The 26,102-nt window shown below is 39.7% G+C and overlaps 1 protein-coding gene and 1 pseudogene across 1 annotated transcript; both read left to right on the forward strand.

Annotated features, from left to right (window-relative positions):
- Positions 1-7: 7 nt before the first annotated feature.
- On the forward strand, positions 8-19,407 carry CENPH (centromere protein H). The gene is made up of 9 exons (XM_007175987.2): positions 8-227; positions 2,640-2,695; positions 6,463-6,511; positions 6,906-6,980; positions 9,104-9,160; positions 12,482-12,545; positions 12,876-12,927; positions 14,960-15,123; positions 18,893-19,407. Exons 1-9 carry the CDS (start codon positions 103-105, stop codon positions 18,986-18,988), a joined length of 738 nt encoding a protein of 245 aa, XP_007176049.1. The 5' UTR covers positions 8-102; the 3' UTR covers positions 18,989-19,407.
- LOC103011719 (mesoderm-specific transcript homolog protein-like) lies at positions 1,225-2,201 on the forward strand (annotated as a pseudogene).
- Positions 19,408-26,102: the final 6,695 nt, after the last annotated feature.

The following is a 26,102-nucleotide window of genomic DNA, read 5'->3' on the forward strand; positions in this document are numbered from 1 at the left end:
GATGACCCTGCGGCCCCTTCCGGTGTCAATTTAGTGGCGGGAAAAGCGGCCCCTTCTAGGGCAGAGTGTGCCAGTCCTAAGTGGTAGCTCTTCGCGCCGCGGATGGAGACGCAGTCCGAGGAGCAGGCCGCTGCCGAGACCGCGGACTCCAGAGGGGAAGGCGAGCCGCCGCAGGTCGCCGGCGCCCAGGCGGCGCGTCCCGAGGACCGCATGACCCTGCTGCTCAGGTTGTTCCCTCTGGCCGGCTGGGCGGGAACCAAGTGGGCGTCGTGGCCAAGAGCTCTCCGCTTTGCTTAGAATGTCCAGGGTTCGAATTCAGCGTCGGTCGCTTAATGGCTGCGTGACTGCATCATTCACTTAAGCTCTTTAAGCCCCTTTCTTCATCTTGGCAAAGGAGAGAAAAATGACAGCTTCCTAGCAGAGTTGCTGTGGGCATTAAACGAGATACTCTGGAGTCAGCGTTTAGCAGAGGGCCCTTAGAGCCTGCAGAGCTGTAATTAACGCCTCCATTCTTACCCACTCATGCCCTGGGGCCCCGATTTTCAAGCCCTTTTGTGGGTTGCATCGAAGCCCTGATACACTGGAGGGAGGTGACTCCGCCCTTTTCTGTTACAGCTATGGCCCTTTTCAATCCAGAAGCTTCATTTGTTATATTTTCTACCAGGAAGCAACGTCTCTACGTTACTAGGGCAAGATTTGATGAGAAAGGACATCAGTCTTTACACCAGTGGGCAACTGTGGCCCTGGCCTTATCCATCCTACTCTGTTTTTGTGTGACCCGCCCCCCTCAAGCTAAGAATAGTTTTCATGTGTTTAAATGCTTGGTGCGGGGGGGGGGGGGATCACAAGAATATTTAATAACAGATGAAAATTATATGAAATTAAATTTCAGTCCCCTTAAGTAAAGTTTTATTGGAACACAACTTTCCTGCTTCAGGGGCTGAGTTGAGTAGTTACAGCAGATACTATATGACTCACAAAGCTTAAAATATTTACTATCTGATCCTTTACAGAAAAAAATTTGCAGATTTCTGTTCTAAACCAAAACTAGGTGATTTAAAAAAAAAAAAAAACTTTGTAAAAGTATTTCGGCTTTACCACTGCTTTGAAAGGCCTTGCCTAATAATAAACCTCACAGCCTCACTTTAAAAATTCCCTCCTACCAATGCACAACAGCTTCCCCCAAACATGGAATCTTGTAGCCCAGGTCTTACCTGAATCAGGATGAGGGAATTGTGGGTCCAGGTGGGGCTATTGGCCATGCCTCTGCTTGTGGCTTATCTGCACATTCTGCCTCCCCTCCCACCCCCACTTTCTCCTGCTCTTCACTCATGGAAATTGTCAGGGAAATTTTTCACCTACAAGGAACTGCACGTCTTCTACTAGGATTCTGTGGGTATGGTTGGAAGTCGAGATAGTCATGTTTCTCTGTGGCTTTCCAACATCCAGTTATGATTGGTACAAGAAGGTCAGACCGTCCAGTTTCATTCAGTGATCGCCCTTGATTTCTTTGGCGTTGGTGTCAGTGACAACCTGAGATCACACTATTCCATATTTAAGCAGGCCAGCCTAATGGAGGCACTTTGGCAGCATCTGGGGCTCCAGAACCTCACGATCAACGTTTTGTCTCATGATTTTGTAGATGTCGTTGCCCAGGAGCTGCTCTGTAGGTTCAAGCAGATTTGATCTGGTCGGCTTACTATAAAGAGTCTCTGTCAAACAAAGTTGTATTTCCCAAGACTCACCATCCTCTCCTTCAAAGGTTTCTCAAAGATGGAAGCATGCTTTCACCCATCCTCACGTGATTGATGAACTTCTTTGTATTCTCTTAAGGTCTCACCCCAGTCTTTGGGCCATGTACCCGACCCTCTGAGAGTGAGTTGTGGGACCTGTAGACAGGGATAGGCAACAGTGATGGGAACTTAGTTATCGACAGTCTTTTATAATATATCTATCCATCAGAGGAAGAAGTTTAGAAGACACCGGGTGGGAGCTCTTGCCTTTAACTATTCCCATTCGTTTTATCTATGAGCCATTGGATCTGGTCAGTCCCTGTCCAGAGTTCTTGGAGCCATACAGGAAAATGCTGCTGCAGTCCAGTGTCAATTCTGGACAGCCATATTAGCCACTGTCCACAGCTAGAGTATCCCATGGCTTTCTTGAATGCATATATGGGCTTCGTCAACTCCTGGAAAGAATAGCTTCCCTGTATTACCTTCCCCTATTCCCTTATCTGTTGTGTATTCCACTTAGGAAGAAATGCCCAAAAGAGGTCCTGGCTACCAAACACTATTCTCTCACAAAGGTCCACCTGACTCATTTTGACCTATTTCTTTGTGTAGCCCTTTTCTTTAAGCCTCATTTCAGTGTGACCCATTAAGAATAAATTTAAAAATCAAATTTTAAACTTTTCCTCACAGATGCTGTTTTCCTGCTGTATTTCATTTTGAGTATTTTTCTGAGGCCTTAAATTCTTTATGCCCTTTTTAAATAAAATAGGCCAAACTGGAAGACCTTAATGCTATTTATTTATACTCATTTTGTTGCATCAGCTTGCAAAAAAGATGAGTTGATTTATCATATAGTAATGAGTAAAACCTCAATAAATATATAACTTTCTTCTCTTTATCTGTTTTCAGGCTAAGAGCACAGACCAAACAACAACTCTTGGAATATAAATCAATGGTTGATGCAAGTAAGTATTTTCATTTTCAAATAAGGTTTTGTGAGTTTGTTGATGAACAGTACTCCAGGGCAAACACCAATTTTACAAAAATTTATTTATTTAGGGAATGGGAGGGCCAGCATAATGCAGTACTATACCCTTTAAGAAGGCAAAAGCAGGCTTGCCCTGGCCCTAAGGAACTAGTTAGGAATTCAAGAAATATATATAAAACAAGTAAATAAGAATACAAGACAATTAAGTTCTGTTGATCAGAGAATTGGGAAATCCCTGTGGGCTTAGGGAATCACACAACTTGCTACCACCATCAACAACCTGAACATTAAATTAGCAGATTAGATGATTGTTAAGCAAGTGATCTGACACCTATACTTTGAGAAACACTGGATTATTGGCATGAAAGCAGAAGAGGCATAAAGACGTAAGTGAAAATTTTCAATTCTAAACACAGAAAAATTATAAATTTATCTTTTAAAATTATTAATCCAGAAATCTCAGGGACCAAGAGAGTAGTAAAATGATGGTTTAGTCATCCTGAAGTAATAACCACCTAATAGCCACCTGATTTATTGTAAGCCCTTGGGTCACAAAGATAGATTTTGGCTACTCTTTCTTTCTCTATGAAATAAGCTTAAAGAGTAAAATCAAATAGTACACTAGGTGGAGTCAAGAATTGTGGAGGGACTTCCCTGGTGGTCCAGTGGATGAGACTCTGCGCTCCCAGCGCAGGGGGCCCAGGTTCAATCCCTGGTCAGGGAACTAGATCCCACATGCATGCCGCAACTAAGAAGCCTGCATGCCACAACTGAAAGAACCCACGTGCCACAACAAAGATCCCGTGTGCCGCAACTAAGCCCTGGCGCATCCAAAATAAATAAATCAATCAATCTTTTTTTAAAAAAAAATTGTGGAAAAGCCAAGGCACCTCATAGATGTCTTAATCACTTCCCTGAATCCGTGTTTGAACTTAGGTAATTTTTGAGCTCTGCTCAAGCTATCTTTAAGGCCATAGATCTGAAGGCATTTCTGGTGTGTTTTCCATCTCCATTCCAGGGTTTCTAAAGTCATATTATGCAAAAAACCAAACCAAACCCAACCCTAAAAAAATGGGCCCCCCAGCCTCTTTTCTGCTTACTGTAGCTAGTAACTATAGGAACTAGGATATGAACCAGGCCTTCTTGCCTCCAAAGCCATGTCCCTTTTGTTACGTCAATAATGCTTACCTCCTGAAAAAGAATATCTATTACATATTAAAATATATATATATATATATTTATATAATGAATCACTTTGCTGTATACCTGAAACTGATACAACACTGTAAATCAACTATACTTCAATTTAAAAAATGCTTACCTCAAAGATGGTTAGTAGGTCACTGCCCTTCCCCTGGAGGAATTAATGGTGTTCTTGTTTCCAAAGCCCATGTTCCTTGTATTAAACCAATTATGTTTACCTTAGAGATGAGAAGTAGGACATGCCTAATGCTTTTTCTGGCATGAGAGCCCACATAATAAAAAAGTATATTTGATCTTAGACGATGAGGTATAGGGGAAAAGCTATTCAAAATTTGGACCATTGAAGAATTATCTCTATGAGTATTCCTGCACTCATAGTTGAATGAATTGATGCTAGGGATGGAGATATGGTGTTGAACAAGGCAGACTTTACCCTCATGGAGCTTAAATTCTATGTAGCAAAACAGGTAAGCAAAGAAACATGCGAGATAATCATGAGGTGAAGTAAATGTGATGAAGGAAATAATGGTGTGATAAGAGGGAGTGTCTACTTTAGATAGAGGAATCAGAGATGGCTTCTTCGAGAAGATGACCTTAGAGCTAAAATCCAAGCGATAAAAGAGCCTGCCTCCTCATGCAGTTCTTGTTTTCCCTGTATAGATAATTATATTTTTAAAGGGTTGTGACATCTGAAAACTTGAGTAGATTTAATAGTCCACACTCTAGAATTTCTACAACTAAAGGAGAGGACAGATTTGAAGCAGACCATAAGTAGTTAGGTTGTAGTCTTTGAGAGGAGATATTTGTCTAAAATTGATTAGTGTTTTACCATTAAAAAATATATTACTGAGACTTTATTGCGTGAAGAAATTTTTTTTACAATAAGTGCATCTATTTTAAGGGTACAATTTGTTGAGTTCTGACAAATGTATATATCTCTGTAACTACCACCACAATCAAGACGTAGAACATTTCTGTCACACCTCCCCGTGCCACTTGACACTCAGTCCCCACCCTGACCCCAGCAACCATCAATTTGATTTCTGTTGCTATAGATTTGTCTTCTAGAGTTGTGCTGTCCAATACAGTCGCCACTAGCTACAGGTGGCCTTTTAAAGTTAAGTTAATTAAAATCAAATAAAATTTAAAATTCTTTGTTGCATTAATCACATATCAAATGCTTAAGCCACAATGTGACTGGTGGCTACCATATTGGACAGTGCAGATATTAAGCATTTCATTTATCACAGAAGAGAACAGTGCTTTGGACAGCACTGTTCTAGAATTTGATGTAAATGGATTTATATGGTATGTATTTTTTTTGTTTCTGACATCTTCCTTTTGTGACTTAATTCGTGTAACAAAATTCACCATTTTTTTTTAGTTTATTTATTTTTTGGCTGTGTTGGGTCTTCGTTGCTGTGCGTGGGTTTCTCTAGTTGCAGCGAGCGGGGGCTACTCTTCACTGCACTGTGTGGGCTTCTCACTGCAGTGGCTTCTCTTACTGTGGAGCACAGGCTCAGTAGTTGCAGCGTGTGGGCTCAGTAGTTGCAGTGCACAGGCTCTAGGGTGTGCAGGCTTCAGTAGATGTGGCACGTGGGCTCAGTAGTTGTGGCTCACGGGCTTAGTTGCTCCGTGGCATGTGGGATCTTCCCAGACCAGGGATCAAACCCGTGTCCCCTGCATTGGCAGGTGGATTCTTAACCACTGCACCACCAGGGAAGTCCCCTGTCAGTCTTTTTAAATTTTAGCCATTCTAGTAAGTATATAGTGGTATCTCATGTGGTATTTTTTTTTAAATTTTATTTATTTATTTATTTATGGCTGTATTGGGTCTTCGTTTCTGTGCGAGGGCTTTCTCTAGTTGTGGCAAGTGGGGGGCCATTCTTCATCGCGGTGCGCAGGCCTCTCACTATGGCGGCCTCTCTTGTTGTGGAGCACAGGCTCCAGACGCGCAGGCTCAGTAGTTGTGGCTCAGGGGCCTAGTTGCTCCGCGGCATGTGGGATCTTCCCAGACCAGGGCTCGAACCCGTGTCCCCTGCATTGGCAGGCAGATTCTCAACCATTGCGCCACCAGGGAAGCCCCTGTATTTTAAAATTTTAATTTCCTATTGTTTGTTGCTAATATATAGACATACAGGGTTTTTTTTTTTACATTGATCTTGTTCATTTTTTACTCTTTTTCTATCATTCTAAAACTGTGCTGTCCGACGTGTTAGCCATTAGCTCCATGTGACTGTTGAACACTTGAAATGTGGTTAGTCCTCATTGAGAAGGACTGTAAATGTAAAATATGCACAGAAGAAAAGATTGTGAAATATTTCACTAGTAATTAGAAATTGATTACATGTTGAAATGATAATATTTTGGATCTACTGGGTTTAATAAGCTATATTAAAATAAATTTTACTTGTTTCTTTTGTAGTGTGGAAATGACATTAAAAATTGCATATTTGGTTTGCAATTGTGCCTTACATTATATTTCTGTTGGAGAATGCTCTTATAAAATACTACTAACGTCAAAAATTTATTTATTTGTAGATGAAGAAAAAACTCCAGAACAAATCATGCAGGAAAAGCAAATTGAAGCGTAGGTCATATTTTAAAATTTTAGTTGTGGTTTTTACAGATTTAATATTATCCATCTTACAATATTGTCTTTCTTTTTCCTTTCCTTTTTTTTCCCAAGTAATTTGTCATGCACGTATTGAGAAGTTGTTGATGTGGGCTGTAGACTTACATGCACATGAGGGATCGTATTAGCACTTTTGGCATCCTCCACACCTTAACAAGATACTTAGCAAAGTATCATAGCAGGAATCAGTTTACCAAATCTATAAATGCATAGGTGTGGGGAGCTCGTAGAATACTTTTATTTAGAGAACAGGAATTTTACTTTCTTCAAAGATTTACTTTATACCTTTATTCCAGTAGTTACTTTTTCTGATATTGCTGAGATTCTTTTGTTCATGCTTCTTTGGCAGTAAAATTGAAGAACTGGAAAAGGAAATTGAAGAGGCAAAAATTGCTTTTGAAATGAAAAAGCTTGCGTTAGACAGGTAATTATTACCTTTTAAGTATGCAAAATGGGTATGGCTGAAGGTGGAGGGGATATTTTGACTAGTCTGAAGTAATCAATCAAAATGATGTTTAGATAACGGTCCCACAAATTTTGAACCCTGAGAGAAAAGTTACATCATTTGTTAATGTCTTCATTTGAAGAAGTTACAGAAGATAGCGTTAATAAGGAAATGTCAATCGAGACAATAAAAGTGTGAGGTTAAATCTCATTCTGTGTTTGAAAGGATTATATGGATTCATTTACTCCAATAACTTTTTAAAAAATATATTTATTTATTTTATTTTATTTTTCGGCTGCATCGGGTCTTAGTTGGGGCACGCGGGATCTTTGTTGCGGTGCGTGGGCTTCTCTAGTTTTGGCTCTCGAGCTCAACAGTTGCGGCATGCAGGCTCTCTAGTTGTGGCTTGTGTGCTCAGTAGTTGTGGCTCAAGGGCTTAGTTGTCCCGTGGCATATGGGATCTTAGTTCCCCGACCAGGGATCGAACCCGTGTCCCCTGCATTGGAAGGTGGATTCTTAACCACTGGACCACCAGGGAAGTCCCCTATTCCAGTAACTCTTAATGGAGTGAAAGAATTGTCATTGAGTTTAAATATATTTTTAATTTTAGGCTTTGCATATATATTTTAAAATTCATTCAACAAATATTTGAGTGTTTACTGTGTTGTAAGCTTTGTGCTGGAGCTGGCATACAGTTGTTAATAAGACAAACGGTGGTCTCTATTCTAGACTTACGATCTGAATTAATAATCTCAATTAAGTGAATGACTCTAACAGTTTTTTCCTTGTATTTCTGGCCGTCCCAGATGAATTTATTTACATTTAATTGAAAAGTAGTTAAAGCCCTTTTAATTGCTTCTAGCAGTGAACTTTTTTCCCTCATTTCATATGCTGGCTCATTATATAGATCATATTGTTTAACTAAGGTGACTTCAGAGCTATTAAGATATCCCCCTTTAATGAAATGACTAATATTGCTGAGCTGATTGCCTTTTTTTTTTTTTTTTTTAAAATTTATTTTTGGCTGCTTTGGGTCTTCATTGCCATGCACAGGCTTTCTCTAGCTGTGGTGAGCAGGGGCTACTCTTCTTTGCAGTGCATGGGTTTCTCATTGCCGTGGCTTCTCTTGTTGCGGAGCACAGGCTCTAGGTGTGTGGGCTTCAGTAGTTGTGGCTCGCAGGCTCAGTGGTTGTGGCTCTCGGGCTCTAGAGCGCAGGGTCAGTAGTTGTGGCGTGCAGGCTTAGTTGCTCCGTGGCATGTGGGATCTTCCCGGACCAGGGCTCGAACCTGTGTCCCCTGCATTGGCAGGTGGATTCTTAACCACTGCGTCACCAGGGAAGCCACTGATTGCCTTTTTATTATTATTTATTAACTATTTGAATTTAAAAATAAATTACAGTGCTTGCTTGTACATAGACACATTTTAAAGTTCACCATCAAGTATGGTTTTGTATTCCCTAACTCTATGCATTTTGGGCCCGTGTTGATCTCTGTAGTACCTTTTTTTTTCTTCCAGTTTTATTGAGATATAATTGACATACAGCACTGTATAAGTTTAAGGTGTGCAGCATAATGTTTTGACTTACATGCATCCTGAAATGATTATCACAGTAGGTTTAATGAACATCCATCATCTCATATAGATACAAAATTAAAGAAATAGCAAAAAAAAAATTTTTCTTGTGATGAGAACTCTTAGGATTTATTCTCTTACAACTTGCATATATAACTTACAGCAGTGTTAAACATGTTTCTCGTGTTGTACATCATATTTTGTAGTGCCTTAATGCTTCCTCGCAGCCCCGCACCAAGGTGGACGGCTTGGAGAGCAAGTTCAGGCTGGGTGTCAGGTCTGCTCAGCCCCCCTCTCTGGCCATATGCACAACCGCATGCAACAGCCCCATCCATATTGGTGTTCCTTCATATTTCTGTAACTTACTTATCAAAGTATTTCCCATATGATACTGTTTAAAAACCTACTTTTGTTTTATGTTATATTTAAAGAGAAATCAATCTTTACCTTGTCGTATTTTTAAATTTTCTTTTTCAGTGTACCCTAAATGTTATCCATGTTTTATAATGGAAGCTTTTTTCCTCTATAGGATGCAGCTTTCAAGTGCACTTAAAAAACACCTGGAGAAAATTAACACCAAGACTAGGTATGTTTTTTTGTTTGTTTTATTTTATTTTTTCTGGATTTGGTAAGGATGGGAATAAGGGAGATCTGCATAATGACTAGTTCTATGAATTTTTTTTTTTTTAATTACCTGTCACTGCCGACCACCTTTATCTGGGGAATAAGAAACATGACAGAATTTCTGTGGGCCCTTCTCATCATTACAACTTTTATAGTCCTGTTGACATCTTGTTTCATATAGATCGGGACCCTAAGAAGCAATGGAGGTTTTACCTATACAATCTGGGATTTTTTTTTTTAATATTTATTTATTTATTTGGCTGCACCAGGTCTTAGTTGCAGCATGTGGGATCTAGTTCCCTGACCAGGGATCAAACCCGGGCCCCCTGCATTGGGAACGTGGAGTCTTAACCACTGGACCACCAGCGAAGTCCCCAATCTGAGAATTTTGAAGGAAGGTTGTTTTTGTTTTTGTTTTTAATAAATTTATTTGTTTTATTTATTTATTTTTGTCTGCATTGGGTCTTTGTTGCTGTGCGCGGGCTTTCTCTAGTTGCAGTGAGAGGGGGCTGCTCTTCGTTGCGGTATGCGGGCTTCTCATTGCAGTGGCTTCTCTTGTTGCGGAGCACATGCTCTAGGCGCATGGGCTTCAGTAGTTGTGACACGCGGGCTCAGTAGTTGTGGCTCGCAGGCTCTAGAGCGCAGGCTCAGTAGTTGTGGCACACGGGCTTAGTTGCTCCGCGGCATGTGGGATCCTCCCGGACCAGGGCTCGAACCCATGTCCCCTGCATTGGCAGGCAGATTCTCAACCACTGTGCCACCAGGGAAACCCCTGAAGGAAGGTTTTGAAAGTTAACTTTCATTTGGAATTTACTGTAAAACAGGAGCAATGCTATCTCATTTAAGCCAACAACAAGTCAGTGAGATAGGAAATATACTCCTCATTTTTTTATTGGCAGAAATGAGCTTGCATAGGTTCAGTAATTTGCCTGGCAATCAAGGTCATCTCTAATCTGATCCTAAGTGCCTGGCCACCGGGGCCTTACCTGTGATTTTATCTCCCAAAGCTCTAATCTTGTGATAAAATACCACCACCACCACCCCCCCACTGTTGGCACCGGAAAAGTACCAAGATGGATCTGGCACTTTTTCTATCTGGACGTCTTAGCCCAGACTGATACCCATTCCTCCCATATTCCATTTAACTCCAGGATTACATAAATCCTAAAATCTGAATTTGAGCTCTCTAAATATTGCTCCCCCATGAAAGGAGAGCTTAAAACATTCTTGAGTTAAAGGAGTGCAGGATAGATTCATCGCATTGACACCAAAGACAGCACAAAGCCAGGTAGGCTAAGGCAGCGCCTTTAGCCTGTCTTAAAGTTTACAACCACGTATAGCTGTAACTAGCAGAAAATGAGTTAAGCTCTCACAGGTCTGTGCAAATAGTCCCCTTTTTCAGCCTCCCAGGTAAACTCCTTCTACAGTGTTTCTCACGCCTGGCTGATTATCAGGATAATTAGTATTTTCACAATGGTCACATTGCTGGTCCCATCCCAAACCTGCTGACTCAGAATCTCTGAAGATGGGGAGCTGGCAATCCACATTTAACAAGCCTCCCAAGAGATTGTGGCACTCTGTAATATGAGAACCACTATTCTCGTCCAGTCTTTTTTCCACCCTTTTACTCCAGCCGTACTAAACTGCTTGATCTAGGTAATCTTCATAATTACACTTGACCCTTGAACAACCTGGGTTTCAACTGCCCAAGTCCACTTATATGCAGGTTGTTTGGGTTTTTTTTCAATAAATATGGTACCTGTATTTTCATTTTACAGATCTTTAAATTAACTAAATATGGGGGAAGATTGTGTTTAGTTAGAGGTCACAATATGTGGAATCAGAAGAACTAGGGTTTGATCCAAACTGTTTCAGCTTTCTGCCCTTGGGTGAGTCATTTAATTCCTTTGTTTTTGAGGCAGAGATAGCAGTGCTCTTGACTGTGTGGGATGGTTGGTGTCCCTAACCACTCACCCCACCCGCATTGTTCAAGGTTCAACTGTACTTTACATCCTTTAAGACTCAAGGATTTCCCTTGTTCCACCCTTTGCACAACTCTTACAAGGGTTCATATCCATTACTGGTTGTAATGAAACCATATGATGGTTGTGGATTTATTTTTTCCCCCATAAGATTCTTTCCTCTTTGAAAACACGTACTATGTTTTATTCTATTTTATATTCCTGGTGCCTGGCACAGTCTTGCCATGTAATAGTCAGTCAGAAATGCTTGTTGGAGGGGCTTACCTGATGGTGCAGTGGTTGAGAATCCGCCTGCCAATGCAGGGGACACGGGTTCGAGCCCTGGTCCAGGAAGATGCCACATGCTGCAGAGCAACTAAGCCCATGCACCACAACTACTGAGCCTGCACTCTAGAGCCCGCGAGCCACAACTACTGAGCCCGCACGCCTGGAGCCCGCGCTCCGCAACAAGAGAAGCCCCCGCTCACCGCAACTAGAGAGAAAGCCCGTGCGCAGCAACAAAGACCCAATGCAGCCAAAAATAAATAAATTAACTAATTTAAAAAGAAAAAAAAGTACTTGTTGGAGAAATTAGGATAAAAGCAGTTTATTCAGTGAAACTATTCTGTATGATATGATAATGGTAGATACATGTCATTATACATTTGTCAACTCATAGGATGTACAAAACCAAGAGTGAACCCTAACCCTAATGTAAACCATGGCCTCTGGGTGATAATGATGCGTCAGTGTAGGTTCATCATTTGTAACAAATGGACCGCTCTGCTGGGGGAGGCTGTGCAAGCGTGGGGGCAGCGTGTACACGGGCTCCCCTTCCACTTGGTTCTGCTGCAAAACTAAAACTTGTCTAAAAACTAAAGTCTATTTCCAAAAAAAAAGCTATGCATTAGCAAGCTGTTAGGGTTTTTTCTCCCTAAATATGAGATTTTTAGAAATGTTCCTGGGGAATTCCCTGGCGGTCCAGTGGTTAAGACTCCGACCTTCCACTGCAGGGGGCACCGGTTTGATCCCTGGTCGGGGAACTAAGATCCCACATGCCATGCAGTGCGGCCAAGAAAAAAAACAAAAGAAATGTTATTTGATATTCTTTGTTGTCTGTGAGCAAAAATTTTTCTAGGGAAATGCATCTCTAATTCTAAACAGAAATTTAGTTTACATCAAACTTTTCCAGACTTATTTTGTTAAACAATGACTTTCTATTGAAGTGTACAGTGAATACAATGAAAGTAAATACATGTTAACTGATTTCTTAATTGAGTTTTTTTAACTGTTAATAAATCATATTTTTTATTCCTTTTCAGTGTGCTCATGGATAACATGAAACAAATACTAAGTCTAAATAAATTAGTAATGAAATCACAGCAGGTAACTTTGAATATAAAGCTGCTTATGCATTCTCATGATTTCAGTAACATTCTTGCTGGTAACTGTATGTGACTAAATAGGATTGCCCAAAGAGACTGATATGGTTGGAATTCACTGTTCTTAAGTTTTCTCTCTTTTCCATAATTCCATTATTTCTGACTAATTATCTACTTATCATTTAAGCTACTTTTCCTTTCCCTTTTGTTGTGTGGAAACAGAGGAATTGAAAACTGGAGCTCTAGAAAATATGAATAGATAAAATTCAGTGATTTAAATATTATCGATGTGTTCTTAGGTTATGTGCCTTAATCTTTTTATTTCTATTAACAGGAAACTCGGGACGTGGAAGAAAAATTGCTTGATGTTAGAAAGAAGAGATTACGTATGTAGAACACTTTTTTTTTTTTTTTGGAGAACACATTTTCACTTAATATGAAGATTGATAAGGCCAGATCTCTCAATCACTGAAAAATATTTTAATTTTCTTAAAACTTTGGACATAGCAATTTAAAAAGTAGTATATAAAATGGATTTTGCTTGATTTGTTGTTTTAGAACTTTAAATCACAAAAATTAAGACATTCTCAGTGGGGGAAAGAATATCAAATAATACAAAAAAGTATAATGCGAAAGCCATACCTCCATCCTATGTGACCGCAGTTAGAAGTACATCATTCCAGGCCTTTTTCCACACCCATATGAATGTATTTATATAAACATAATTTTTTTTAAAATTTATTTCTTTTATTTTATTTTTGGCTGCGTTGGGTCTTCGTTGCTGTGCGCGGGCTTTCTCTAGTTGCGGGGCACCGGCTTCTCATTGCGGTGGCTTCTCTTGTTGCGAAGCATGGGCTCTAGGCGCGCGGGCTTCAGTGGTTGCAGCATGTGGGCTCAGTAGTTGTGGCTCACGGGTTCTAGAGCGCAGGCTCAGTAGTTGTGGCACATGGGCTTAGCTGCTCCGTGGCATGTGGAATCTTCCCAGAACAGGGCTCGAACCCGTGTCCCCTGCATTGGCAGGCGGATTCTTAACCACTGTGCCACCAGGGAAACCCCCTAAACATAATTTTTAAATGATCACTTGATACATATGGTTCTACAGCTTTTTAACTTAATGAACATGAGATGGCTTTTTGCATTGAAATGTTTTATTGAAATGTATTTCAGAAGTAACACATATTCTCTATAAAGAATTTAGAAACAGAAAAACGTACATAGGAAAAGTTAAATTTTTAATTTTATCAAGAGATAATCGATCTTCAATGCTTCTTATTTATAAAATAAAATTGGTATAATTTTATTCTGTGTTGTAAACTGCTTTTTTCATTTAACAGTATAGGCATGATTTATTATTTTAAAATATTATGTAGATTTGCCTTTTTGTAAGTAATCTCAGGGTTAGAAGTAGTCCTGGTCATCTGATCTAATCACCCTTTGGCTTTTTCTCCATTGCATTCCTGTCAAGGAATCAAGCTCCTGAGATACACCCATTTATGTTTTCAAATACTATCTGTCCCCAACTTATGGTGTTTCGACTTAATGATTTTTTGACTTTATGATGATATGCATTTAGTAGAAACTGAATTCAGATTTTGAATTTTGCTCTTTTCCTGGGCTAGTAACATACTCCCATGTGATGCTGGGCAGCAACATCGAGCCCCAGCTCCTATCAGCCACGTGATCACAAGGGTAAACAACCAATACACTTACAACTATTATGTTTTTCACCTTCAGTACCATATTCAGTAAATTACATGAGATATTTAACACATTGTTATAAAACAGGCTTTGTGTTAGATGATTTTGCCCATTTGCAGGCTAATGTAAGTGTTCTGAGCATGTTTAAGGTAGGCTAGGCTAAGCTGTGATGTTTGATAGATTAGGTGTACTAAATGCGTTTTTGACTTAGGATATTTTCAACTTAAGATGGGTTTATCAGGAAGATCTCTAGTTTAGTTCTCAGAGCATTTCGGGAACAACAAAAAAAATGGTTGATGGTATTTATCCCTGGAGAAGGGAATCTTACCTTTCCTTGAAAATTCATCTTGTTGATATTGTAATTTTTGTAAATAAAGAGGGGGAAAGTATTTCCTTACATATATCTCCTGCTATTTTTTTGGCAACCCAGAGTAAGTCCTCTTTGACATGATGCCACAGCAAACATTTGTAGACAGTATCTTTGTCATACATACATACCTTGAACATCTCACAGAGGACATTACTAAGTATGAAATTAAAATATTGGTGTTTTGCACCAGATAAATCATTTTCAGATCAAAATGGAACTGCAGCCTAAAATGCTGCTTATTAAAAATTTTCTCTTGACTGAAATAATCAGTAACTGTTCTGCTTCATAAGTTTTCAAGATTCTTGTTTATAGGAGTTATCATATATATCGTTTTATTTTTAACCCAATAGAGTTAAAACAAGCTTCAGAAAGGAAGCTTTTAGAAATACAGTCTGAAAAGAACAAACAGAAAGATGATTTGGCTAGTATGGAAAATTCGGGCAAGATAAAGACCATACAACAAAACCTGGAGATGGAGATACAGATTACTACAGTTATTCAACATGTGTTCCAGGTAATATTTTTATAAAATAGGAAGGGGGTAAAGAACTTTTAAAAAATGATTGGTTCTATTACTTTCAGGCTTATTTTCATTTAGTTTTTGATCTTACTAAATAATTCAGTACTGAATATCGATCTGTTTACATATATCTTGAATTTATGTCTATTTAGCATTTAAGGCTTTGGTTTTTTGTTATAGTTAGACCTTAGGCATTTATAAATGGAAATGATTTCAGCAGCTCTGTGGAGGGAGAATGGTATAACGGTGGAGAACATTAGACTCCAAGTTGGGAAATGGGGAAAACATGGATGCAGGTGATGGGAATCTAGAGTTAAGATCCTGCCAGCTACTTAATAGTTGCTGAGGGACTTCCCTGGTGGCACAGTGGTTAAGAATCCGCCTGCCAATGCAGGGGACACGGTTCGATCCCTGGTCTGGGAAGATCCCACATGCCACGGAGCAAATAAGCCTGTGCACTACAACTACTGAGCCTGCATGCCACAACTACTGAAGCCCACGCGCCTAGAGCCCATGCTCTGCAACAAGAGAAGCCACCACAATGAGAAGCCCACGCACCGCTACAAAGAGTGGCCCCCGCTCGCTGCAACTAGAAAAAGCCCACGCACAAATAAATAAAATAAATTAATTTTTTAAAAAAAGTTGCTGACCTTGAGGAAATTATTTAACTTTTCTAAGCATTAGTTTCCTTGTGTAGAAAGAGTGGTTATTAGAACTAAAGGTGATAATTTATGTTAATCTGTTTAGCATAGTGTCTGGTCGAAGCAAATTCTCAATGAATGTTGGTAGTTATTGTCATGTCACGGGTTTTTTTTATTTTTATTTTTTAAATTTATTTATTTATTTTTTGGCTGTGTTGGGTCTTCTTTGGTGCACATGGGCTTTCTCTAGTTCTGGCGAGCAGAGGCTACTCTTTGTTGTGGTGCTCGGGCTTCTCATTGCGATGTCTTCTCTTGTTGCAGAGCACGGGCTCTAGGCGCAGGAGCTTCAGTAGTTGTGGCACGCAGGCTCAGTAGTTGTGGCTCGCAAGCTCTAGAGTGCAGGCTCAGTAGTTGTGGTGCACAGGCTTAGTTCCTCCACAGCATGTGGGATCTTACCGGACCAGGGATCGAACCTTTGTCCTGTGCATTGGCAGACGGATTCTTAACCACTGCGCCACCAGGGAAGTCCCCATCATGTCAGTTTTTAAATTTTATGTGTTCATTTAGCCTGGAGGTTTTTCTTTACTTTTTTTTTTTATATATATTTATTTATTTATTTGGCTGTGCTGGGATCTTCATTGCTGCGTGTGGGATCTTTAGTTGTGGCCTGCGAACTCTCAGTTGTGGCATGTGGGATCTAGTTCCCTGACCAGGGATCAATCCCGGGCCCCCTGTATTGGGAGCGCGGAGTCTTAGCCACTGGACCACCAGGGAAGCCCCTCTTTACTTTTTTTTTTTTTTAATAAATTTATATATTTTATTTATTTATTATTTTTGGCTACATTGGGTCTTCATTGCTGTGCGCGGGCCTTTCTCTAGTTGGGGTGCATGGGGGCTACTCTTCGTTGTGGTGCGCAGGCTTCTCATTGCAGGGGTTTCTCTTGTTGCGGAGCACGGGCTCTAGGCCTGCGGGCTCCGTAGTTGCAGCACACAGGCTCAGTAGTTGTGGCTTGCAGGCTCAGTAGTTGTGGCTCACGGGCTGTAGAGCACAGGCACAGTAGTTGTGGCTCACGGGCTTAGTTGCTCCGCGGCATGTGGGATCTTCCCGGACCAGGGCTCGAACCTGTGTCCCATGCACTGGCAGGCGGATTCCTAACCACTGCGCCACCAGGGAAGCCCCCTCTTTACTTTTTTTTTTTTCTTTACTTTTTGAATTATAAAATGTCTCTGGAACTGTTGAGATGAAATACTTAAAACTACCAGTTTTCAATTATGAAGATACCCAGTTAAAACTGCCAATCATATGTAAAGCATATCCTTATAGAACATGAGGTCTTGTATCTCACCATAAGAAATTCTTTCCCAGGTCTTACTCCTATTTTTTAGTAGCAACGGGTGATTTGATTAGGAATAACCAGATCCCCTAGGCTAACGTCAAGTGGAAGATTGCATAATAAGTACAGAATCATTTTAATTTTCTTTGGCACATGTTCCTTACTACTGCTTTGAAATTTCTGTTATTCTGTGTTTCTTAGTTTTTATTCATATCCTCTAAATTAGTGTTAATTTTGATTTAATGAACCTATTGCTGTGTTGAACGGTATATAGCTTTGCCCAATCTTAGGAGCTCTCTTTGTTCCTAAAAGAAAAAGAGCCCTTAGTGGTTCAGTCATGTTTGAATGCTTACCTCCACCTGCCTTTGTAAATTTGACTGGATTTATATACACTATCCCTTTCATTCACTTATAGCAAAAATGTGCCTTATATAGGCCAAGGTTTTTCATATTTTTATATATAACAATTTAACACTTATTTTCTAAAATCTCTTTTAACAGTATTTCAATTAGTAATTTAGTAATTCAGTATCATTGAGCTGCAGTTTTTAAAAGAATAATGACCAGAGTTTTCATTAATTATAACTCTAATCATTACTCCATTGTCTACTGCAAAAATATTCTTCACCTTTGTCAGGGTCTTAAAGCTTTACAAGGGCTAAAAACTAAGCTCTTCTTTTACCTCTTGTGAAAATAATGCGTGTTACTTACAATTCAATTGTTTTTCATCATAGAAGTGCAAAATGAACTCTGAACCACAGCTGCAATCTTTTTCCTTTAGGACACACTGCCAGTATTCTTAATAGGTAAAAACTATCCACAAAAACTGGCAAAGCATAAAAATTGTTGTAAACATTGTGAATATTCCCTAGCATTATGGAGATCAAGGTTGAAGTCTTACTGAAAGTAGAAATGGGGATACAAGAATGCATTACTATTTTTTCTCATCATCACAGAGTAAATGTTCACACCTAGTTCTGTAAATATTTGATAAGATCAGTGAAAGGATTTATTTTATTTTATTTATTTATTTATTTATTTTAAAGCTACCTTCTTTTTTAAAAATTTTATTTATTTGTTTTATTATTTATCTTTTGGTTGTGTTGGGTCTTCATTGCTGTGTGCAGGCTTTCTCTAGTTGCGGCAAGCAGGGCCTACTCTTTTTTTTATAAATTTATTTATTTTTTGGCTGCGTTGGGTCCTCGTTTCTGTGCGAGGGCCCTCTCCAATTGCGGCAAGCGGGGGCCACTCCCCGCCGCGGCGCGCGGGCCTCTCACCGCCGCGGCCCCTCCCGCTGCGGAGCACAGGCTCCAGACGCGCAGGCCCAGCAGCCGTGGCTCACGGGCCCAGCCGCCCCGCGGCATGCGGGATCCTCCCGGACTGGGGCACGAACCCGCGTCCCCTGCATTGGCAGGCGGACTCCCAACCACTGCGCCACCAGGGAAGACCAAGCAGGGCCTACTCTTCATTGAGGTGCGCAGGCTTCTCATTGCGGAGGCTTCTCGTTGCAGAGCACCGGTTCTAGGTGCGCGGGCTTCAGTAGTTGTGGCACATGGGCTCAGTAGTTGTGGCTCGCGGGTTCTAGAGCACAGGCTCAGTAGTTAAGGTGCACGGGCTTAGCCGCTCCGTGGCATGTGGGATCTTACCGGACCAGGGCTCGAACCCATGTCCCCTGCATTGATTCTTAACCACTGCGCCTCGGGAAGTCCCGAGGATTTTTTTTAAATCTTGTTAAATTTTTAAGAGTACTTAGAACTTTAATTAAAAAAATTTTTTTCTTAATTACAGAACCTCATTCTGGGGAGTAAAACCAACTGGGCAGAGGATCCTGCCCTTAAGGAAACTGTTCTGCAGCTTGAGAAGAATCTCACCACGATCCAATAAGAATTCTATTTTGACATTTTTTTTGTTTCTGTCTTTAATGTCATTTAAATTGCAAATTTCAAGTGAAATGCTTTTCAGTGTTTTTGGAACTGTTCTAATACTGCAATTTTTTTTTAGCTTAACAGTGTTACATGGAATTTAATGCTTTAAATATGATAAAGTGACTGGCATAATCTAAAAGAATCTGAAAATCTTAGCCTTGGAAGGGTCCCAAAAGATATCTAGTCCAGCTTTCCACTGAATGTGGACTTTTTTTTTTTTACAACATTCCTGGAAGTCCCAACTCTCATTTGGAATACTTCTCTGTATTTGTTTGTCAACCAAAATATTGGAAAGTTAGAAAAGCATATCCACATCTTTATTTTTTTCAACTGTCAATTGTATTTTATTCAAATAAATCTCATTTTAGTTCTATCTCACTAGAGATTTTCTTTTGCCTTTTTAAAAAAAATTTGCAATATAATTGATATATAACATTGTGTAAGTTTAAGATGTACAACATGTTGATTTGACCACTATGGCATTAGCTAACACCTCCATCATGTTACATAATTATCATTTCTTTATCATGGTGAGAATATTTAAGATTACCCTCTTAGTAACTTTGAAGTATGTAATATAGTATTTTTTTTTTTTTTTTTTTTTTTTTTTTTTTTTTGTAATATAGTATTTTTAACTAGAATCACAGTGCTGTACATTATATCTCCAAAATTTATTCATCTTCTAACTGCAAGTTTGTACCCTTTGACCACCATTTCCCCAGTTCTCTCACTCCCCCATCTGCATTTTTAGACAGACACCCAAATAAAGCACCTCAATCATGAAAAAGAAAGAAAAAGAAAAACATATTCAAAATGTTAACAGTTGTGGTTATTATAGAAAAATTGTGACTTTTTTCTTTTGTATTTTTATGTTTATCGTGCATTACTTTTATAAGTTAAAAAATAAAAAGAATAAATATTATTCTATCTTATTAAAAAATAGAACTTGCCACCTTTTATAGAATCCAATTCCATTTTTGGAAAACTAATTTGAGCTCTTTATTAATTTGGAGCTGTTGATAATTTTTATAGACAATGTAGTGTTTTCAACATTCTTTTAAGATGGACTTTAAGGGATCCCTGCTTAGGAAACTAGATCCCACATGCATGCCGCAACTAACAGTTTGCATGCCGCAACTAAGAATTTGCATGCCACAACTAAGGAGCCGGTGAGCTGCAACTAAGGAGCCCGCCTGCCTCAACTAAGACCTGGCACAACCAAATAAATAAATAAATAAATATTTTTAAAAAATTGCTCTAGTTGAAAAAGACATAATGACGTTAAAAAAAAAAGGAGGACTTTAAACTGGAAAAGATGCACTGCAGTGGATAATAGCATTTGAAATCTGTTCTTTAGATCAATAACAAAAAAAGAGACTTGAATTCTAAAAACTTTTCTTTGGAATATTTATAGTTTTGCTTCATTTGTTTTGACAAATCATAATTTATGTGTAGTTTTTTAATTTTATGTGTAGTTACTCTTTTTGCCACAGTGTATTCTTGGAAATGGTCCACATGAATTATAAAACAAGTTATATTTTTCTCATAGAAAAACATCCTGGAAAATACCTTCCTGATCCAAAGATACAACATTAAATAAATCAAAGATGCACGCTTTATTAGTGAATCCCAACTCAAAGGGTTACCACCATCCTCAGAAAAACTTTCTGCATTTTCCTAAGATTTTATTGTCCTGTTGTGTGCTCCCTCTTAAAGCCCAGCTCTGAGGGAGAAATTGTATTAGTTAGCTTTCTTGGAAATCATGCTAAAAAACAACCTCAAATCTCAGTGGCTTATAACAAACATATTCTCTGTTGGATCCATGGTTTGGCTGATCATTCTAGGACCCAGGCTGAGGGAGCAGCCACTATCTGAAACACATGCTCATGGCTTATGAGGCCAAGTCAAATTACACAAGCACATTTCGTTTCTACTTGGAAGAGGTATACATTATTTCCACCCAGGTTCCACTCAAGCTCAACATCACTGGGGCAGGAAAGTATACTCCCACAGCAGGGAAGTGCTGGGGAAAGCAAATGGATATTTGCTGAAAAGAATATAGTCTACCACAGCCTGCTACCTTGGTCTTAAATATTAACTTCCCTTCTGCATGTAAAAGATGCACCTCTCCCCAAAGAAAGTAAGCTAACAATGTCATCTAGTCATACCAGTTTCAAAGAGTCTTCACATTATTTCAGATGTAGCTCTTCCTGATCTGGAGACCTATGAACTGAAAAGACAAGCTATACTGCTTCACACAGCCAGCAAACAATAGTGGAGAAGGACCGTAGCAATTCTGAAATATTGCTTGGCCAGTAATAGGAGGTACCCTTTCCTAGGGGACAGGGAACACCGTTGGATTTGGCTCTCTGGAAGCAGTTCTTTATCTGTGGTTCTTCATTCTGCCCTTTGGGAGGTTCTCCCTATCCATTACTAACTTTGGCCATATCTGAAGAGGGCATTAGAGATTATGCCTATCTGAACAGCTTTCTTAGTTGGGGACCCAAATATCTTTTTACATCTCAAACAGTCACAGTCTTAAAATCCAGGCTAGTGGTGCTTTTGCGAATACATTTTTCTTTAAAATGGTGGTGGTGGTGATGGTTGTTTTGGTTGGTTGTTTCGTCATATCAAACTATGATTTACCAGCTGACTGGTTTTATAAATAAAGTTTTATTGGAACAAAACCACACCCATAGGTATACATATTATCTATGGCTGCTTTCCCTCTACAATAGCATACGCTGGTCCCCTGCTTATGATGGTTCAGCTTAGGATTTTTCAGGTCTGTGATGGTGCAAAAGCTATATGCATTTAGTAGAAACCATACTTTGAATTTTGAATTTTGATCTTTACCTGGGCTAACAATACTCTCATGATGCTGGGCCACAGCAGCGAGCCACATCTGTCAGCCACACAGTCACAGAGGCAAACAACCAATATACTTAGAATCTTTTTTTTTTTTAATAAATTTATTTATTTATTTTTGTCTGTGTTGGGTCTTCGTTTCTGTGCGAGGGCTTTCTCCAGTTGCGGCGAGCAGGGGCCACTCTTCATCGCGGTGTGCGGGCCTCTCACTGTCGTGGCCTCTCCCGTTGCGGAGCACAGGCTCCAGAGGCGCAGGCTCAGTAGTTGCGGCTCACGGGCCCAGCCGCTCTGCGGCATGTGGGATCTTCCCAGACCAGACCAGGGCTCGAACCCGTGTCCCCTGCATTGGCAGGCAGATTCTCAACCACTGCGCCACCAGGGAAGCCCAATCATTTTGTTTTTCACTTTCAGTACAGTAGTCAATAAGTTACATGACATTTTCAACACTTTATTATAAAATAGGCTGTGTTAGATGATTTTGCCCAACTGTAGGTTAATGTAAGTGTTCTGAGCACATTGAAGGTTAGGTGTATTGGGACTTACCTGGCGGTCCAGTGGTTAAGGCTTCACCTTCCAATGCAGGGAGTGCTGGTTCAATCCCTGGTCAGGGAACTAAGATCCCACGTACCTCGCAGCCAAAAAGCCAAAACATAAAACAGAAGCAATATTGTAACAAATTCAATAAAGACTTAAAAAAATACATTAAATAAAAGGGTTAGGTGTATTAAATTCATTTTGACTTAGGATCTTTTCAACTTAGGATAGTTTATTGGGACGTAACCCCATCATAAGGAAGATCCCTAGTTGAACTGAATTGAGTAGCTGCAACAGATTATATGCACCCCTAACCTCTTCTTAACAGTCATTGACTTGAAGGAACCAGTTACCCTGTAGAAAGTTCTCTATTCTGATTAGTCTGATTGCTTCCTAGTAGTTTAGGTAGCTTGTTTCACCTCTGTATTCCTGTAAATCAGAAGTCAGATCTAAGTGCTTTTTTTTTTTTTTTTAATTTATTTATTTATGGCTGTGTCGGATCTTCATTTCTGTGCGAGGGCTTTCTCCAGTTGTGGCAAGTGGGGGCCACTCTTCATTGCAGTGCGCGGGCCTTTCACTGTCGTGGCCTCTTGTTGCGGAGCACAGGCTCCAGATGCGCAAGCTCAGTAGTTGTGGCTCATGGGCCTAGATGCTCCGCAGCATGTGGGATCTTCCCAGACCAGGGCTCAAACCCGTGTCCCCTGCATTAGCAGGCAGATTCTCAACCACTGCGCCACCAGGGAAGCCCCCTAAGTGCTTTATTAAAGTAGTTTCAAATTTTTTTTATCAAGAAAATTCACAAGTTGTTCTGGGTACTTTGTATTGCATCATATCAGGAAGCTGTCACGCACAATGAGTTCTACCTAACAGATGTACAGCAAATGTCAGGAACAAGGTACATGGAACAAGAAAGGAGTCAAAGGCCAGATAAGATAGGGACGTTAAGAAGACACAATATAAGGTAGAATCAGATGGTGTGCTCCACAGGTCCATGAAAATAGTCAAATAATAGCATTCAGGATATAGACTGTTGACTGAAAGAAAAATGCACAATGTAAGAGCTGTGAGTTGAGTTTTATTCAGTGTCCTACTGAGGACTAGGAGACAGCCTCTCAGATAGCTCTGAGGAACTGCTCCGAAGAGGTAGGGGGACAGGCCAATTATATATGTGACTTTGGCTAAAAAGTATGTGCAATCCAGTATACATCTCAGTAGAAGGTTACTGCTAGTCAAGAGGAAGAGATACGCCAGTTAAGGATTTTAGTGCTTTTCTAAGTATGGGAGGATGCAAGAATCCAGAATCACAAAAAAAATTTCCTAAAATATATCTAACTAAGGGCCTGTTTTGCCTGTTCTCCTAAAGCACAGAGTGCCTCCTCCTGTTCTTTGTTCTGAATTCCTTTCAGGGTGTACTGTAGGTCAGCTATTGTAGTTGCTAATGACTTGATCCTTGTAGAACTGGAGGGTGGGCAATATTGTTTTACAAGACAACAATCATGAGACTTGCATGGGATGAGTAATCAAATGATGTGACGACAGGAGGGTGATTGAAACTGAGCAGCAGGAAGATAAGATAGGATTTGGTTTGCTGCCTCAGCTTCAGCTACTTTTATCATCTTCATCCTAGAAAGAACTAATCAAGAAGGGGCCTGGATGAGAATTCTGTGGAGTATGAATGCCAACACTTACAAATAAATCCACAAGTAGAGAAAAGTCAGAGCATTTTCCTGGCAGTCTTCCCAAACAAAATTCATACCAATATGACCAGTAATTTGTACTGCATTTGACATTTTCTGAATTTATCATCAGGTATTCCCAGGAAACTTCTTGGTATTACAGGACTTGGAAAGTTTACCTTTTAGTAAAATCTCTAGACATATATACACTAATATGTATAACATAGATAACTAATAAGAACCTGCTGTATAAAAATATAAAATAAACTTCAAAAAAAAAAAAATCTCAGGCTTCCCTGGTGGCGCAGTGGTTAAGAATCCACCTGCCAATGAAGGGGACACGGGTTCAAGCCCTGGTCCGGGAAGATCCCCCATGCCACAGAGCAACTAGGCCCATGTGCCACAACTACTGAGCCTGTGCTCTAGAGCCCGCAAGCCACAACTATTGAGCCCGCGTGCCACAACTACTGAAGCCCGCACACCTAGAGCCCATGCTCCGCAAAAAGAGAAGCCACCGCAGTGAGAAGCCCATGCACCGCAGTGAAGAGTAGCTCCCGCTTGCCGCAACTAGAGAATGCAGGTGCGCAGCAACGAAGACCCAACGCAGCCAAAAATAAATGAATAAAAAATAATATAATTTTTTAAAAAAATCTCGAAATCATGGGAATTATTTGCCCATTTTCTTCATCTCTTTCTTAAGTATAATCATAAAGGAAAATGACAAATATTTATTTTATTTAGAAAAGTAGCCAATAAATTATCTCTTAAATGACCAGAATGAGAATCTAATATTGTAGATTTTCACATAGAAACTTGCTGTTTCTCTGAATGTAAATGAAAAGTCTGTGTACTAGGAATCTAAGCTGCTGTTGCTTTTGAGCTTCCCCCCCTCCAGCTTTATTGAGGTCATTGACAAATAAAATTGTAAAATATTTAAAGTTTTCAATGTGATGATTTGATATATGTATACATTGTGAAAGGATTCCCACAATCCAGTTAACACATCCATCACCTCACATATTTACCTTTTTTTCTTTTCTTTTTTTTGATGAGAACATTTAAGTTCTACTCTCTTAGTAAATTTCAGTTGTACAATACAGTGTCATCAAGTATAGTCACCATTTTTGAACTTTAAAAACACATTAGTTTATCTGGTTTCGGCAATGGTGACTTTAAAAAATAAATTTTTTTAATACACTTTATTTTTTAAAGCAGTTTTAGGTTCACAGCAAAATGGTGCAGAAAATCCAGAGAGTTCCCGTATACCTATTTCCCGCACACAGGCACAACTTTCCCCCACTGTCACCATCCCCCACTAGAGCGGTACATTTGTTACAACTGAACCCTAACATTAACATGTCATTATCACCCAAGGGTTGTATATTCTATGAGTTTTGACAAATGTATAATGACATGTACCCACCATTATAGTATCGTACAGAATAGTTTCACTGTCCTAAAAATCCCCTGTGTTCTGCCTATTTGTCCCTCCCTCTCCCCAACCCCTGGCAACCACTGATATTTTAAGTGTCTCCATAGTTTTGCCTTTTCCAGAGTGTCATATAGTTGGAGTCATTCAGTATGTAGTTTTTTCGAGTACCATCTTTTACTCCCACTGTCGATGAAAATTCAATTAACTATTCAGTTAGTTGATATTCAATTAACTATCAAGATAAGAGGGGGGGAAAAAAGGAATTTTATTCAAGCCAAACTGAGGATTATAATCCAGGTAGCAGATTCTCAGAAAGCTCTGAGAACTTTTCCGCCTGTTAGAAGTCTAAGGCACAGTCGTACATTTTTGAGACAAAGGATTGTACATCAAAATGACAAACTGATATTTTACATAAAGTTCACCAAGCATACATAAACCAGGTGAGCAGCAAGTCACCGTGACTCCCTACAGAGCTGGGAAAGAAGGCTATTGTTTTAAGAAGTTACATTGCTAGCATCAGAACTTTGCAGTTGAGCAAGTGCTCCCATGTTTGATGAGCTCTG

This window comes from Balaenoptera acutorostrata, chromosome 2 (assembly GCF_949987535.1).
Source record: "Balaenoptera acutorostrata chromosome 2, mBalAcu1.1, whole genome shotgun sequence".
NCBI classification, from domain to species: domain Eukaryota; kingdom Metazoa; phylum Chordata; class Mammalia; order Artiodactyla; family Balaenopteridae; genus Balaenoptera; species Balaenoptera acutorostrata.